Genomic DNA, 15,779 nt, shown 5'->3' with positions numbered 1-15,779 from the left:
AGTGCTTCAGGTTAAGAACTTTGCTTCATGATGAGAACAGAAATTGTGCGGCGGCAGCGAGAGGCCCCATTAGCTAAAGTGGTGCTTCAGGTTAAGGACAGTTTCAGGTTAAGTACGGACCTCCGGAACGAATTAAGTATTTAACCCGAGGTACCACTGTACCAGACCAAAAGAGACTACAGTTGTACCTTGGATCCTGAATGCCTTGTTACGCGAACGTTTTGGCTCCTGAATGCTGCAAACCCAGAAGTGAGTGTTCTGGTTTGTGAACGGTCTTTGGAACCTGAACAAGGCTTCCGGGGCTTCCGATTGGCTGCGGGAGCTTCCTGCAGCCAATCAGAAGCCGTGCTTTGGTTTCTGAACGTTTTGGAAGTCGAACGGACTTCCGGAAAGGATTTCGTTTGACTTCCAAGGTACAACTGTACTGTAAAATGCAAGCTCTAAAAACAACAAAAGCAATTCAATGAACTAAATCCCTACAAACTCCAAAACAGTTTCTTCAGATGTAAAATTGATATTCCGTAAACGGCTGGGCCCTCCTCAAAGGAAGCCTTCTGAAACAAAAATGTGTTTCATAGGTGCCTAAACATCACGAAGGTCGACAGCTGCCTGATTTTGTTGGTAACTGATTCTAGGGAGCTGGAGCTGCAGCACTAAAAACTTGGTTTCTAGTATAGACTCAGTGCACCCCTGGGGCGTATGGTTCTCCCAGCGCTTGCCCCATCTGAGTAGTGCAGCGGCAGGGCAGGGAAATAATTTCCCAGCCAGCGGCCAAACCTGGGACCTGCTTCATGCAATCACATGCCCTACCTCCAAGCTCACAGCTTCCTGCCATAGAAATGGTCTTGCTGACGGGGGGCATTGGGTATTGAAGCCCAATATTTCCTCAATTTCCTAATATTATTTTTTTGAAAAGTTGCAGCTCCCCTTCCCTTATTTCCTTCCCTTATTTAATTTATTAAATTTGTTAGCTGCTTTATCTTGGAACCCAAAAGCATCTGGCGGTTCCCTCACTGCGAGAAGTAAGGTTACAGGGAACCAGGCAGAGGGCCTTCTCGGTGGTGGCACCCGCCCTGTGGAACGCCCTTCCATAAGATGTCGAGGAAATAAATACTATCTGACTTCCAGAAAACATCTGAAGGCAGCCCTGTTTAGGGAAGTTTTTAATGTCGGATGTTTTATCGCTTTTTAAAAATTATTAATTCTGTTGGGAGCTGCCCAGAGTGGGTGGCTGGGGAAACCCAGCCAGATGGACGAGGTATTATTATTATTATTATTATTATTATTATTATTATTATTATTATTATTATTATTATTATTTACAGTCAAAGCTGACCAGAGTGGCTGGGACAACCCAGTCATATGGGCAGGGCAACACAACACAACACAACACAACACAACACAACACAACACAACACAACACAACACAACACAACACAACACACACAGCCCACATTTGCGAGGGTTCTTTTTCTCCCCTTCAAAGAAATGCGCTTCCAACCCTCGCCCTGTGGGATGGAATTCTCCCCGGAACCAAAGCCTCTCGGCGCCGCGGAGGAGGATCCCATTCTCCGGCGCACCGCCGGAACCGGAAGTTTCCGTTAGCTGGTGTTTAGGCATCGGTTCGCCTTCCCCCGCGAGCGGAGACGGGTGTCGCGGCATGGAGGCAGGAGGGGCCGAGCCCCCAGAGCCGCCTTCCCCAGGTGAGCGCCCCCGTTCCGGCGCGCTGAGGACGGGGCGGAGGCGGTGTTGCACTCAAATGGGCCCCCACGCCCCTTGTCTTCCTCTTCTTGCTCCCTGATTCCCCCACCCGCCTCAGTTCTTCTTTCTCCCCACTTTTCTATCTTCTCTTCTTCCCTGAGTGGCTGGGGAGAGTCCTAGTCTCTGGAGAGAAGGGAGGAGAAAGTGTAGGAAGGCGGTGATTTGGACATGAAACGACAGTACGCACGAGCCCTTGGTCTGCCATCCTTTTTATTGTGCAATCCTTATGAGAGAGAGAGAAGGGTCTTTATTTGCATCATCCACTAGCCATAGCAATGAAATGAAATGCTTGGGCTGTAATAACAACAACAATAATAATAATGATTTATTATTTATACCCCGCCCATCTGGCTGGGCTTCCCCGGCCACTCTGGGGGGCTTCCAAAAGAATATTAAAATACTATAATACATCACACATTAAAAGCTTCCCGAAACAGGGCTGCCTTCAGATGTCTTCTAAAAGCCTGGTAGTTGTTTTTCTCTTTGACATCTGTTGGGAGGGCATTCCACAGGGCGGGCGCCACTACCGAGAAGGCCCTCTGCCTGGTTCCCTGTAACTTGGCTTCTCGCAGTGAGGGAACCACCAGAAGGCCCTTGGTGCTGGATCTCAGTGTCCGGGTAGAACGATGGGGGTGGAGACGCTCCTTCAGGTATACTGGACCAAGGCCGTTTCGGGCTTTAAAGGTCAGCACCAACACTTTGAATTGTGCTCAGAAACATACTGGGAACCAATGTAGGTCTTTCAAGACCGGTGTTATGTGGTCTCTGCGGCCACTCCCAGTCACCAGTCTAGCTGCCGCGTTCTGGATTAGTTGTAGTTTCCGGGTCACCTTCAAAGGTAGCCCCACATAGAGCGCATTGCAGTAGTCCAAGCGGGAGATAACCAAAGCATGCACCACTCTGGCGAGACAGTCTGCAGGCAGATAGGGTCTCAGTCTGCGTACCAGATGGAGCTGATAAACAGCTGCCCTGGACACAGATTTGACCTGTGCCTCCATGGACAGCTGTGAGCCCAAAAGACACCGTTCACCCCCTTCAGTGATCTTGCATGCCCTCCAACATTTCTCTGATGAAAACAGGGACATCCTATTCCAGGGGTCAGCAAACTTTTTCAGCAGGGGGCCGGTCCACTGTCCCTCAGACCTTTTGGGAGGCCTGACTATATTTGCGGGGGGGGGGGGGGGGAATTGAACGAATTCCTATGCCCCACAAAAACCCAGAGATGCATTCTACTCATGTAAAAACACGCTGATTGACTGTCCGCGGGCCGGATTGAGAATGCAATTGGGCCAGATCCGGCCCCCGGGCCTTATTTTGCCTACCCCTGTGGACCTATTCCATCATAACGACAATGATGATGGTAGTAATTTTATTATTTGTACCTCTGCCCATCTGACTTGGTTGCCCCAGCCACTCTGGGCGGCTTCCAACATATAGATTAAAAACAAAAAACAAAACGTTAAACGTTAAAACGTTAAAAAACTTCTCGAGGGCTGCCTTCAGATGTCTTCTAAAGGTTGTATAGTGACCTATCTCCTTGGCTCGGGGGTCGCATAACTCCACATCCTCTTAACATTTCTCCGCTGAAAATAGGGACATCGTAAGGAAAAGCGGGGCATTCTGGGGTCAAATCAGAAACCAGGACGGCTTCTGTAAATCCGGGACTGTCCCTGGAAAATAGGGACACTTGGAGGGTCTGAATGATGTGTGGTAGCAGTTTCACTGGTACTAATTGGAATTTCTCTGTCTTTCCAGTCGTCGGCTCCCGAGCTGATGTAGAGGAAGGCAGCCCAGACAGAGGGATGCTTGAAAGCAGTCTTCCGGACAACATTGAGGCTGCAAAGCCACTGGACTCTGCGGAAGAGATGGTGGGAATCCTAGCACCCGCAGACTGCCTCCCGAAGGACAGCGGTGCTCCCAGTGAGGCTTTACAAATGGTCCACAGGGGGGAACAGAAGCCAGATGCTTCAGGTGCAAGTGGCTGTAGGGTGACTAAGAGCTCTCCGCTGCGCCGGCCTCTCTGGGGAGAAGAGATGTCAGGGGTCCCAAACCCACAAAGCTCCCCGTTGAACTGGAATGGGGCATCTAAAGCACCAGGAAGTCGTCGGAAAGAGCACTCATGGAACCCTGGTTCCAGCCTTCCTAGTGGGACGCACGAGGCCATCAGTGCCTTTCTTTCCTCCTGCTGGAGTGAGTTGAAGACTGAGCCCCCATCTGCAAATAACCCGATCAAGCCATCTCAGCAGGGCAGCGGAGAATCAGAGGTTATGGCTACTGAAGACATGCCCCCTAATGGTAGGGAGGCCTCTGACACCAAACAGCCCCACTGGGGCGGCGGAAAGCCGGAGTCTGTTGGCTCCAATTCGTCGCCTGCTGGACCCGTAGAGGACGATGACCCTGCTGTCCTAGCCATGTTCCATGCCGTGGCCAACAGCCGCTTGCCTGTGCGGAGCCAGCAGAAGGACGAGCCAGATTTCACGCCCGCGCAGAAGCTGGCTATCTTGCGGGATTTGTATCACAGCAAGCCGCTGGTGTTCCTGGAGCGGTTCCGGACGGTCCTACGAGAGGAACACCTGCCTTGCTTCCGCCACCTCTCCGGCAGCTACGAGGCAGACTTCTACTGTGCCGAAGTGCGCAGGGCCAGCCTGGGTAAGACGCGCCACACCCGGGTGCGGAACAAGCGCTACGCAGCCCTGCAGCAACTCATCCAAGGTACTGGGCCTTCAGATCCTGGTTGCATTCTGGAAGGGATTAGATTACAGGGGGCCGGTCTGCTGTCCCTCAGACCTTGTGGGGGGCCGGACTATACAGTGGTACCTCAGGTTAAGAACTTAATTTGTTCTGGAGGTCCGTTCTTAACATGAAACTGTTCTTAACTGAGGTACCACTTTAGCTAATGGGGCCTCCCGCTGCCACCACTGCACGATTTCTGTTCTCATCCTGAAGCATCCTGAAGTTCTTAACCCGAGGTACTATTTCTGGGTTAGCGGAATCTGTAACCTGAAGCATACATAACCTGAGGTACCACTGTATTTTGAAAAAAATATATAAATGTATTCCCATGCCCCACAAATAATCCAGACATGCATTTTAAATAAAAGCACACATTCTACTCATGTAAAAACACTCTGGTTCCCGGACCATCCACACAGTGGCGTAGCGTGGGTTGTCAGCACCCGGGGCGAGGCAAGTAATTTGCGCCCCCTAACCCGGGGCAAGGCAAGTAATTTGCGCCCCCTAACCCCTAACCTGCCGCCGCTGCCAGCTTCTTCTTGCTGCTGCCTGGACTGGGGTAAAGTAAGATGTTCGGGGTTATATATATATGTATATGCACGCACGAGTGTTTCAGAAAATTTGTTCTCTTTGAAACTGTAGCTCACAAATCCTGGTTAATAACTCTAGGGAAATTTTGATGAAGGCGGGAAAAACAAAAAAAGGAAACCGTGTCTTTAAGCGTAGTGAGGTTACACCCCGCCATAAACAATCACCCGCTACTACCTCTCCAATTCGTGGATATAGGAAATCCCATGTGGGCTGCCAGACTGTGAACGCTACACGGTTTAAAGTTGTTTCACAAAGCGATCGAACTAGGGTTAGGATCTGAGCGGATGGACCAAATGCCAAGCCCGAGTTGCAGCTGGCAGTAGCGGCCAGGAATTGTGTGGTTAAGACTCAGAAGAGTACATGAAATGGGAAGAGGGGGAGATCAGAAACTCCGGAGGAGCCCGCAGTGAACTTCGGTCGAGGCTTGCAAGCTACTAACCTTGTGTCTTCCTCTAATTTTGTAGCGCCCCAGCTTGCCATCTGCGTACATGATGAGCTTATCCATTCTTTTCAGGAGGTAGCCTATATTTTCACAGCCCGGCTCACTGCCCTCAACCCACAAAATCTTGTCCCCGTGAATGGCTTGGCTGCCGCCCGCCTTCTGGCTCGCCAGGGCGCCGTCCTGGAATTTGTCACTCAGGTGCAAAGCCAGGACCTCTTGGAAGATTTTCTCGGCCATCCTGTGCCCCAGGAAGTGGTCGACTATGCACAAGCCATAGGCGTTCATGCAAGGCACCACGTAGCGCAAGACTAGCCTCTGCGCATCTCTGCGAGGCTCCAGGAGAGGAGCTTTGCTGCCAGGCGGGGAGCCGGCGGAGGGCGAAGCGCCCTCGACGCCCGGGGCCTCCGCCGAGCTCGCGGCGGGGCTCAGGAAGCCTCCGAAGGGGCTTGGGGCCAGCCCGGCGGGCTGCTCCTCTCCGCCCCCCTCCTGGCGGCTCCCGGGCGGGTGGCGGATGAAAATCCTCCTCATGCTTTCTACTGAGTCTCCGCGGAGCTGAGCGGCCGCCGGGGGCTGCTGCTCGGCAGCTTCCCCGCCGGAGGAGGCCATGGTTTGCGCGCAAGACCAGGTCCCGCTCCCGGCCGGCGGGGCGGCATCGGCTCACCACGGCGGCGGCATGCCGCTTCTGGCCGGGCCTGAGCTCCACGCGGGAAATGCCATGCTCGCACCACACGCCGCCGGATACGAGGAGCGAGGACATGCCGCTCGGGAACGTGCACACGTACCACGGGGAGTGAGCGGTGCCTCCGCCCCCGCCCAGTGCCTCCCTCCTTCCCGCCCTCCTGGCTTCCTTGAGACATGGGGTTCTGCTACAGCCTGCACCCGAGGCTCTTCGGCGACTCCGGAGGTGGCGAGCGCCCCCCCCAGATGTTGCGCCCGGTGCGGCCGGCACCCCTGGCACCCCCCACGCTACGCCACTGCATCCACAGGCCGGATTTAGAAGGCGATTAGGCTGGATCCAGCCCACGGGTCTTAGTTTGCCTACCCATCATAGAATCATAGCATTGTGGACGGAAACACAGAGCTCCTCTAGTCTAGCCCACCTCAAATGCAGGAATCTTTTTGCTCAAACCCACAACCCTGAGATGAAGAGGCTCATGCTGTGCTGAACAAGCTCTCCCAGTTGTGCTCATGCTTAGAGTGTCTCTTGAGCAGCATGAATTAAGTTCTTAACCCGAGGTACCACTGTAATGGATAGATTAAGTACAGTGAGATTAATTGGAAGTCAGTATTAAATTTCTTCTATATAAGTTTTATAATTGTGTTCAGTATCAGGAGTATATATGATGATAATTATACAGTGGTACCTCTGGTTATGTACTTAATTCGTTCCGGAGGTCTGTTCTTAACCTGAAACTGTTCTTAACCTGAGGTGCCACTTTAGCTAATGGGGCCTCCCACCACGTGATTTCTGTTCTCATCCTGAAGCAAAGTTCTTAACCCAAGGTACTATTTCTGGGTTAGCAGAGCCTTCTAACCCGAAGCGTATGTAACCCGAGGTACCACTGTATTAATCTTCTTGTATCTTATGGTATGGTGGTTTGTTTGATTCTTCTGTTATTTGTTTGTTTGTTTGATTGATTGATTGTATGTATGTTTGTTTACTTGTATGTACGTCTGTTCTTTCATAAATGTATTTACAGTGGTACCTTTGGTTACATACTTAATTCATTCCGGAGGTCTGTTCTTAACCTGAAACTGTACTTAACCTGAAGCACCACTTTAACTAATGGGGCCTCCTCTGCCGCCGTGCCAGTGGAGCACAATTTCTGTTCTCATCCTGAACCAAAGTTCTTAACCCGAGGTAGTATTTCTGGGTTTGCAGAGTCTGTAACCTGAAGCGTATGTAACCTGAAGCGTATGTAACCCGAGGCACCACTGTATTTTAAATTAATAAAGCTATATTATATAAAAAAAGGAAATCCAATAACACCAAGTATGGAAAGCTTCTCGAAACAAGCCCCATGTCTGCTCCTCTCTTGCTGCCCGCAGGTGGGGAGTACTTCAGCGACGAGCAGATGCGCTGCCGGGAGCCCCTTCTTTACGAGCAGTACATCGGGCAGTACCTGAGCGACGAGGAGATGCAGTCCCTGGGCAGCGGCAAGCTGGAGGCCTCCTGCTCTCTCTCGGGCGTCCTCCTGGACTCCTACCAGGAGCAGGTCATCCAGCGGCGGCTGCAGGTCCAGCAGGAGCAGGAGGAGGCCTGCGAAGAGGAGGAAGAGGAAGACAGCGATGATGAAGGTTCGTCAAGAAGAGGGGTGGGATCCAGCGGAGGGTGGGGAGACCTTCCCAGCCTGGGGGAATAGTTAAGACTATGAAACTCATGGCTCCAGGAGGTAGCGATGGCCTCCAAACTGGATGGCTTTAAAAGACGATTGGACACATTCTTATTTTTTCCTTTTTTAAAACAAATTTATTTATTAGATTTTCCAAATTAAAATTTACATTCACATAACAACATACTATGGGACATGGGCGGCGCTGTGGGTTAAACCACAGAGCCTAGGACTTGCCGATCAGAAGGTCGGTGGTTCGAATCCCTGCGACGGGGTGAGCTCCCGTTGCTCGGTCCCTGCTCCTGCCCACCTAGCAGTTCAAAAGCACGCCAAAAAGTGCAAGTAGATAGATACCGCTCCGGCAGGAAGGTAAATGGCTTTTCCCTGCGCTGCTCTGGTTCGCCAGAAGCAGCTTAGTCATGCTGGCCACATGACCCAGAAGCTGTACGCCGGCTCCCGTGGGTCAGCTTCAAGGGAGCCCCACGTAGAGCGAGTTACAATAATCAAGCCTGGAGGTGACCATCGCATGGATCACTGTAGCATCCTCGCAGCCGTAGTTGCATACATAAATTGTCTTTTCAGCTCCCTTGGGATTTCGGCTGGACAAATTCATGGAGGAGGGAGGCTATCGATGGCAACTGGCCCTGATGGCTATGCCCTGGCTTCACAGTCAAGAGGCAGCAATGCTTCTGAACATTGCTGGAAATCACAGGGCGGGGGGGGGGGATCTCGGGTCCTGCTTGCGGGTTTCCCATAGCCGTCTCTCGTGAGACCGGGATGCTGGACTAGATTGGACACTGGCCTGATCCAGCAAAGCTATTCTTATGTTTGTATGGGGGCAGCATGCCAGGGGTGGGTGCCCGAGGCTAACGGGTGCCAGGGGTGGGAGCCACTCACCTTTAATAATAATAATAATAATAATAATAATAATTTATTTTTTATACCCTGCCCATCTGGCTGGGTTTCCCCAGCCACTCTGGGCTTGCTTCCAACAGAATATTAAAATACAATAACCTATTAAACATTAAAAGCTTCCCTAAACAGGGCTGCCTTCAGATGTCTTCTAAAGGTCTGGTAGTTGTTTTTCTATTTGACATCTGTTGGGAGGACATTCCACAGGGCGGGTGCCACTACTGAGGAGGCCCCCTGCCTGGTTCCCTGGTTTCCTTTCTCCAAGGAAAGTCACAGGTTTCTGTATGCGCTCGCCCTGCCCCTTGCAAACATCTCTCCTTCCTCCCTTTGGGCAAGGAAGAGGCATCAGCGCTGTCCAGGGACCCTTGCCAGCCTGAAAATGCATCTAAGGAAGGCCGCTGAGGAGCATAGATAGGGATTGTGGCCTTGGGAGGCGTCTCAGGGGCCCTAGAGCAGGAGAGGCCTGGAGGTCTCATCCAGTGATTTGAGCAGCACAGCAAGAAATCCAAGGCTTTGGGAGGAAGAGCAAAAGTGCCTTTGATATGAGCAGGAGGTTCCTGAGAGATAGAGGTAGGACAACTGGGACTGCGGCATCGTCTGGGCTGGGAAAGTTGCTGTTTTTCAAGGATGCGGGGAGGAAGGGTAGCTTCTCTCCAGCTCCAGAAGAAGAAGAAGAGTTTGGATTTGATATCCCGCTTTATCACTGCCCTAAGGAGTCTCAAAGCGGCTAACATTCTCCTTTCCCTTCCTGCCCCACAACAAATACTCTGTGAGGTGAGTGGGGCTGAGAGACTTCAGAGAAGTGTGACTGGCCCAAGGTCACCCAGCAGCTGCAGGTGGAGGAGCGGAGACGCGAACCCGGTTGCAAGACTACCGCTCTTAACCACTACACCACACTGACTGAGCCCGCTCTCCCCTCTCTAGACAAGGCCTCTGACCTGGACATGGACGAGTGGGTGCCTGAACAGGAGGAGAAGGCCTACCTGCGGGAAGAGTTCACCAGCCGCATGTACCAGCGCTTCCTCGACGGCAAGGATAGGGACTTCAACTACAGGTGAGGAATCAGGGCGGCACATCAGCGGATAGGTCCTTTCACTCTTTGCTGTGGGCGTTTCTCAGTGTCACTTTGGTGACGAGCTGTCGCCGCTGAAAAACACATGAATCCAAGGTTGTATCTCCGGCACCAACTAATCTGGTGCCTTCCAGGTGTTTGGGGGACAGTTTCCATCACTCGATGGAACAGTGACTACAGCTGTAGAAATGGTTCTCATGCCCTTAGTTTATTTGAATGGGTGATCTTTTGTATGTTGCTGTACACTGGCTCCTGGTGGAGTATCGGGTCAGGTTTAAGGTGCTGGTTTTGACCTTTAAAGCCCTTTGTGGCTTAGGGCCCTCGTATTTACGGAACCGCCTTTCCTGGTATGCCCCGCAGAGGACCTTAAGGTCCATGAATATTCATAGTTTAGAAGTCCTGGGCCCTAAGGAAGTCAGATTATCCTCCACCAGGGCCTTCTCAGTGATGGCTCCAACCTGGTGGAATGCTCTGTCCCATGAGACCAGGGCCCTGCAGAATTTAACTTCCTTCCGCAGGGCCTGTAAGACAGAGCTATTCCGCCTGGCTTTCAATTCGAACTTAGCCTGATCTTTTATTCCCATTCCTTCCCTCCCCCTCCCCTTTTTATGAAGATTACCCGCTCTGGGATCCCACAGCTAATTCTCCCCTGATCTCCTCGCTGGCCCAAATAGGACTAATTTAGCCAGCTAGCCCTGGTGATCATCTAATGTTTATTGGATGGATTTCCCCCCTAAATTGATTTTTGATTTTATTGTTATTCACGTTTTATACCGTATTGAATGCTGGTTTTTTTGTAGCATCAATTAAGTGTTTTAAATTTGTTGTTGGCCGCCCTGAGCCCGGTTTTCTGAACCGGGAAGGGCGGGGTATAAAAAAAAAAATTATTAGTATTGTTACACTGGTTCAGTGATTTCTGCCTGCGAAGCGGATTATAAATGGAGAAATAAAGAAACGAGGCCATTCCTGGCCCAGCCAACATCTCATGTCTCGCATTGCACAGAACTCAGAGATGGAGAGGGCCCCTCACTTCCACGCTGGATGAGACAGAGAGACCCAGGTCCCTCTTCCGTTACCCTGAACAACATCCCTGCCCCACCCCAGTCCTGTGCCCTCCAATTGTTGCTGGACTCAAGCTCTCCATTCGGCACGACCAAGATGGCCAGAGGTCAGGTGCGATGGGAGTCGTCGTCCAAAACATCTGACGGGCTCCAGAACACGGAAGGGCGATCTAGAACATGCAGAGAGTGTGGGGCAAGGGAGAGGGGCATTCTCTTCTTGCTAGGCTTTGGAGCAGGAGCAGCCAATGTTGCGAGACTCCAAATCCCATCAGGCCCCAGTGGTCAGGGATGATGGGATCTGTAGTCCAGCAATGGGTGGAGAGCCCAGATTGGCCACCCCTGCTTTGGAGGCTCTCACCGCACTGGGCTTTGGAGACTCTGAGGAGCAGTGAAGATCTTGCATCGCTTCCCCCCTGCCTTACACTCTCTGGACATGCCAGGGGGCTTGTGGGGGCATGCTCGGCAGCAGCCACAAATCGTGGCTGGCTCTGTGGGTCAGCCAAAACTTGCGGACCCCTCTCCCTCCCACAGAGCAAGCTGGTTCCTCGGTGCCAACTCTGCAGACCTGAAGCCGCTTCCGGGTTTGTGAGTGTAAACCTGTGCCTTTCCTCCCTCCAGCGAGGTTGACGAGAACCCCGACTTTGACAACCTGGACATCGTGTCGCGGGATGAGGAGGAGCGCTACTTCGATGGGGAGGAGCCGGAAGACGCAGACTCTATGGAAGCAGAGTAGATGGGGCTGAGATCCTGACCCCCCAAGGTGCCAGGATGCAGCAGCAAGGAGCCATGTCTTGGCTGTTTCCTTCCCATCTTGCCCAACCTCTCTCCTGCCGGACTGGGCGGCTCCGCCGATAGGGATCAGAATGGCATTGGCGTGTAGGGTGAGTTGTCTTGGAGGTCTATGGCAGTGGACGGTCTGTGATGCCTGCAGCATCTTCTGCACCCCACCATTCCGGAGCTCCCCACTTCCCAGTTGCTAAAGAGGGGTAAGGAAGGGAATGTCGTTCTCTGGGACTGGTCATCGGCTGTCTGGATCAGAAGCACCAGGGCAGATCATGGCTTCCCTTCCGTGGCGCTGCCTTCGATTCTGGACATCCCTGTTGTAGAGATGTGTCTCTGTCTCTTTCCTGTAAGAAATGGGTCTTCTGTGTTGGAGATGGGGCTAGCTCGAAGCCCAGACCCTCCTGTGCAAAGGACATTGCTGGCTGGCAAGTTGGCTTTTTGCAGTATCTATGTCCGATTGATCATTATTTTTTGCAGCGTTGGACAGCTGAAAATAAACAACCTTTCAAGTAATTTGTTGGGTGGTCTCTTAAAAGTGAGAAGGACCTTCGCCCCATCTTGAATTTGTTTTGCGTTTTCTTAACTGATTTGCTCACCGTTCCCAGTGGATCAGGGCCACATTTATTTACATCTCTGCACCATATCAAAAGTTTGTTATTATTATTATTTGGTTTCCCCAGCCATTCTGGGCAGCTTAAAAGGGAAAGGGACCCCTGACCATTAGGTCCAGTCTGGGGTTGCGGCGCTCATCTCGCTTTACTGGCCAAGGGAGCCGGCGTACAGCTTCCGGGTCATGTGGCCAGCATAACTAAGCCAGTTTTGGCGAACCAAAGCAGCGCGCAGAAACAGCGTTTACCTTCCCGCTGGAGCAGTACCTATTTATCTACTTGCACTTTGACGTGCTTTTGAACTGCTAGGTTGGCAGGAGCAGGGACTGAGCAACGGGAGCTCACTCCGTCGCGGGGATTCGAACCGCTGACCTTCTGATCGGCAAGTTCTAGGCTCCGTGGTTTAACCCACAGCCTCTGCTGCTGGGCAGCTTACAGCATATGTAAAACAAGATGCCCCTAAGCCAGGGATGAGGAACCTGGGGCCCAGGTGTTGCTGGACTGCAACTCCCATCGTCATTATCCCTTTGTCCTCATCAGTTGGAGCTGATGGGAATTGGAGTCCAGCACCAATTTCCCATCAATGCCCTGAAGGGTTAGGAAAGGGGAGGTGGGAATAGGGAGCGAGTGATCTTTGGAATCAGAGCTTTCCTTCTCCTAGATGGGCTCCCTTCCCAGGTGGATGAGTCCCCTCTGCCCATCACTTCTCTCTACAGCGCGCGCAGAAGCCGCCTTCTTGACCATGGGCCCCACTATTGGTCTTGTCCGCTCCTTCAGCCGGAGTGTGTGATTCCTAGCTCACTGAGGGTTTGAGACCCATTGGCTACCCTCACCTGGTTTAGCCACAACTCGAAGCCTTTTCATGGTGCTACTGTCACATGCTGACAGCTTTTAGGAGCCACAGGTGAGTGCTGAGTGCAGGATGAGGACCAAAGATGGACAAACTACCCCTGAAGAAGCACGTCTGTCCCCCACCAGAGGTACTAGGTAAAATGGGAGGGCGTTCCACAGGGCAGGTGCCACTACCGAGAAGGCCCTTTGTCTGGTTCCCTGTAACTTGGCTTCTTGCAGCGAGGGAACCGCCAGAAGGCCCTCGGTGCTGGACCTCAGTGTCTGGATAGAACGATGAGGGTGGAGACGCTCCTTCAGGTATACTGGACCAAGGCCGTTTAAGCCTCTTAGTAATAATAATATAATAATAACTTCTTATTTATACTCCGCCCATCTGGCTGAGTCTCCCCAGCCACTCTGGGCGGCTCCCAATCAAATGTTAAAAACAATACAGCATTAAATATTAAAAACTTCCCTAAACAGGGCTGCCTTCAGATGTCTTTTAAAGAGAAGATAGCTGCTTATTTCCTTCACATCTGAAGGGAGGGCGTTCCACAGGGCGGGCGCCACTACCGAGAAGGCCCTCTGCCTGGTTCCCTGTAACCTCACTTCTCGCAATGAGGGAGCCGCCAGAAGGCCCTCGTCGTTGGATCTCAGTGTCCGGGCTGAACAATGGGGGTGGAGACGCTCCTTCAGGTATACAGGACAAAGGCCATTTAGGGCTTTAAAGGTCAGCACCAACAGCCTTCAGGTGCAGCAATGGAATAAGACCTGGTTGGAAGAGAGCAGACCAAAGGCTGGATTATAGAATCCCTGGGTGGAGTTTCTTACTCTGAGGACGAGGGGTGCTAGTGATGTCTGTTGAGCTGGGAGCTGAGAATGTGCTCAACGCTCCCCTTTTGAAAGCAGATGCCAGGAACTCAACCTTGACCAGCTGCGGCCAGCAGGGGGCAGCAACTACTAAGTAATCCAGGGCCAGGATTCCTGGGTTGTCTCCCCTGCTACTGGAGAGGAGTGGCATAATTGCTGAGAGATGGTTTGGGAGATCAGTATCACAACAACCCAGGCCAAGTCACTCATCGCATCTCAGTTCCGTAATAGTCAGCGTTCCTCCTTTAGCTATCGTAAAAATAATTCAGTGCTGTGTTTCCGGGGCAGTTTGCAAAAACAGAATAGCAAAATCACAACGGGGAACTAAAATGATGTATGCATGACAGTAGGGAACAGCAAAGAACTGGAGATTAAATTACAGCAGTTTAAAGGATATAACTTGAAAAGCCTGGGTCAAATCACCACTGGAAATAAAACGTGGTAGCTCCAGGCCTTCCTTCCAGGGTTGGCGTGGAGAGAATTCCATTTCCCCAGTTGCTCCTTGCCTCAGCTCCAGCTGGGCTGCATCTGCAGCAGAACTTTTAGTGGCAATCTTAGAGCGCAGGAAGGTTGATGATGAGAGCCTCCCATCGTCTTCCTCACTTCCAGGAAATCCAGCTTTTATGACCTGATAGCATAACTCATGGACTGCAAGAAGTCTTCGTGACCCCCTGGACCAGAGCACGGCAGGCCCTCCTGTCTTCCACTGCCTCCCACAGCTTGGTCAAACTCATGTTTGTAGCTTCGAGAACACTGTCCAACCATCTCATCCTCTGTCATCCCCTTCTCCTTGTGCCCTCCATCTTTCCCAGCATCAGGGTCTTTTCCAGGGAGTCTTCTCTTCTCATGAGGTGGCCAAAGTATTGGAGCCTCAGTTTCAGGATCTGTCCTTCCATTGAGCACTCAGGGCTGATTTCCTTAAGAATGGAGAGGTTTGATCTTCTTGCAATCCATGGGACTCTCAAGAGTCTCCTCCAGCACCAGAATTCAAAAGCATACCTGTAGCTGGCATTCAGCAGCATTTCTGCCTCCACTTGTGACAAGTAGCTATCCATACCTCTCCACAAATTTGTGTAACCCGTCTAGGCCCAAGGCCGTCACTGCCTCCTGTGGCAGTGAGTTCCATAAGTTGTGTGCTGTGTAAAGAAGTGCTTTCCTGTATCTTCCAACAGCACCGTGTATTCAGAGGATGTCTGGGCCCAGGCTCTTTGCACAGGGTCTCAGGTGCTCTTTGCACCCAGGAACATCCACTTGAACCGTGAGCTGCTTGCCTAAAGGAAGCTCACTTTCTGGAATCAGATTACAGGTTTTTCCTCCAGCAGGAACTCCTCTACGTCATTTGCAATTGCTTCAGGCTCCTAAATCACCAAAGTCACATGCCCTAGCTGAGGAAGCCTGGACAGCATGTCCTGACAGTTGGGTCTTTGTTTATTCTTTCTTCTAACCTGCAGGGTTTTCAGCAAGAGTGCAAGACTCCACCATCGCTCAGTGCAAGGACTCTTGCATTTGAAAAGATCGGTGCCCTGGCTGATGTTAATTATTGATAGGGCGCATTTCTCAAAGGCCTAGAATTCACTATGCTTTAATACTATCCCAAACCGGTTTGAAGTCCATATCATGCTATCAGTTTTGTAATTTTTGACTGGGCAATGGATCACAAATCAGGATATGTGTGTGCGTGTGTGTGCGATGCAAAAAATCACTGTGTGGGAAAAACGGCAAAGCCAGCCAATGCCTGCCTCTACTCCCTTATTTCAGACATTGTGATATCGCAGTGCTTAG

At 51.6% G+C, this 15,779-nt stretch overlaps 2 protein-coding genes across 2 annotated transcripts; one reads left to right on the top strand and one right to left on the bottom strand.

Moving 5' to 3' along the window:
* The first annotated feature begins 1,544 nt into the window (after window positions 1-1,544).
* Window positions 1,545-12,201, top strand: CCDC97 (coiled-coil domain containing 97). Its single transcript, XM_081200449.1, has 5 exons — window positions 1,545-1,703; window positions 3,517-4,473; window positions 7,577-7,825; window positions 9,697-9,826; window positions 11,524-12,201. Exons 1-5 carry the CDS (start codon window positions 1,661-1,663, stop codon window positions 11,636-11,638), a joined length of 1,494 nt encoding a protein of 497 aa, XP_081056575.1. The 5' UTR covers window positions 1,545-1,660; the 3' UTR covers window positions 11,639-12,201.
* LOC308590546 (egl nine homolog 1-like) lies at window positions 5,468-6,152 on the bottom strand (the record flags this gene model as incomplete). The annotated part of the gene is made up of 1 exon (XM_081200689.1): window positions 5,468-6,152. The coding sequence occupies exon 1, from the start codon at window positions 6,131-6,133 to the stop codon at window positions 5,468-5,470; it is 666 nt and encodes a 221-aa protein (XP_081056815.1). The 5' UTR covers window positions 6,134-6,152.
* Window positions 12,202-15,779: the final 3,578 nt, after the last annotated feature.

Source organism: Podarcis bocagei (assembly GCF_964188305.1).
Source record: "Podarcis bocagei genome assembly, chromosome: 7".
NCBI lineage: Eukaryota > Metazoa > Chordata > Lepidosauria > Squamata > Lacertidae > Podarcis > Podarcis bocagei.
Note: the sequence above shows the minus strand (reverse complement) of the source record. Positions and strands in the feature narration are given on the sequence as shown.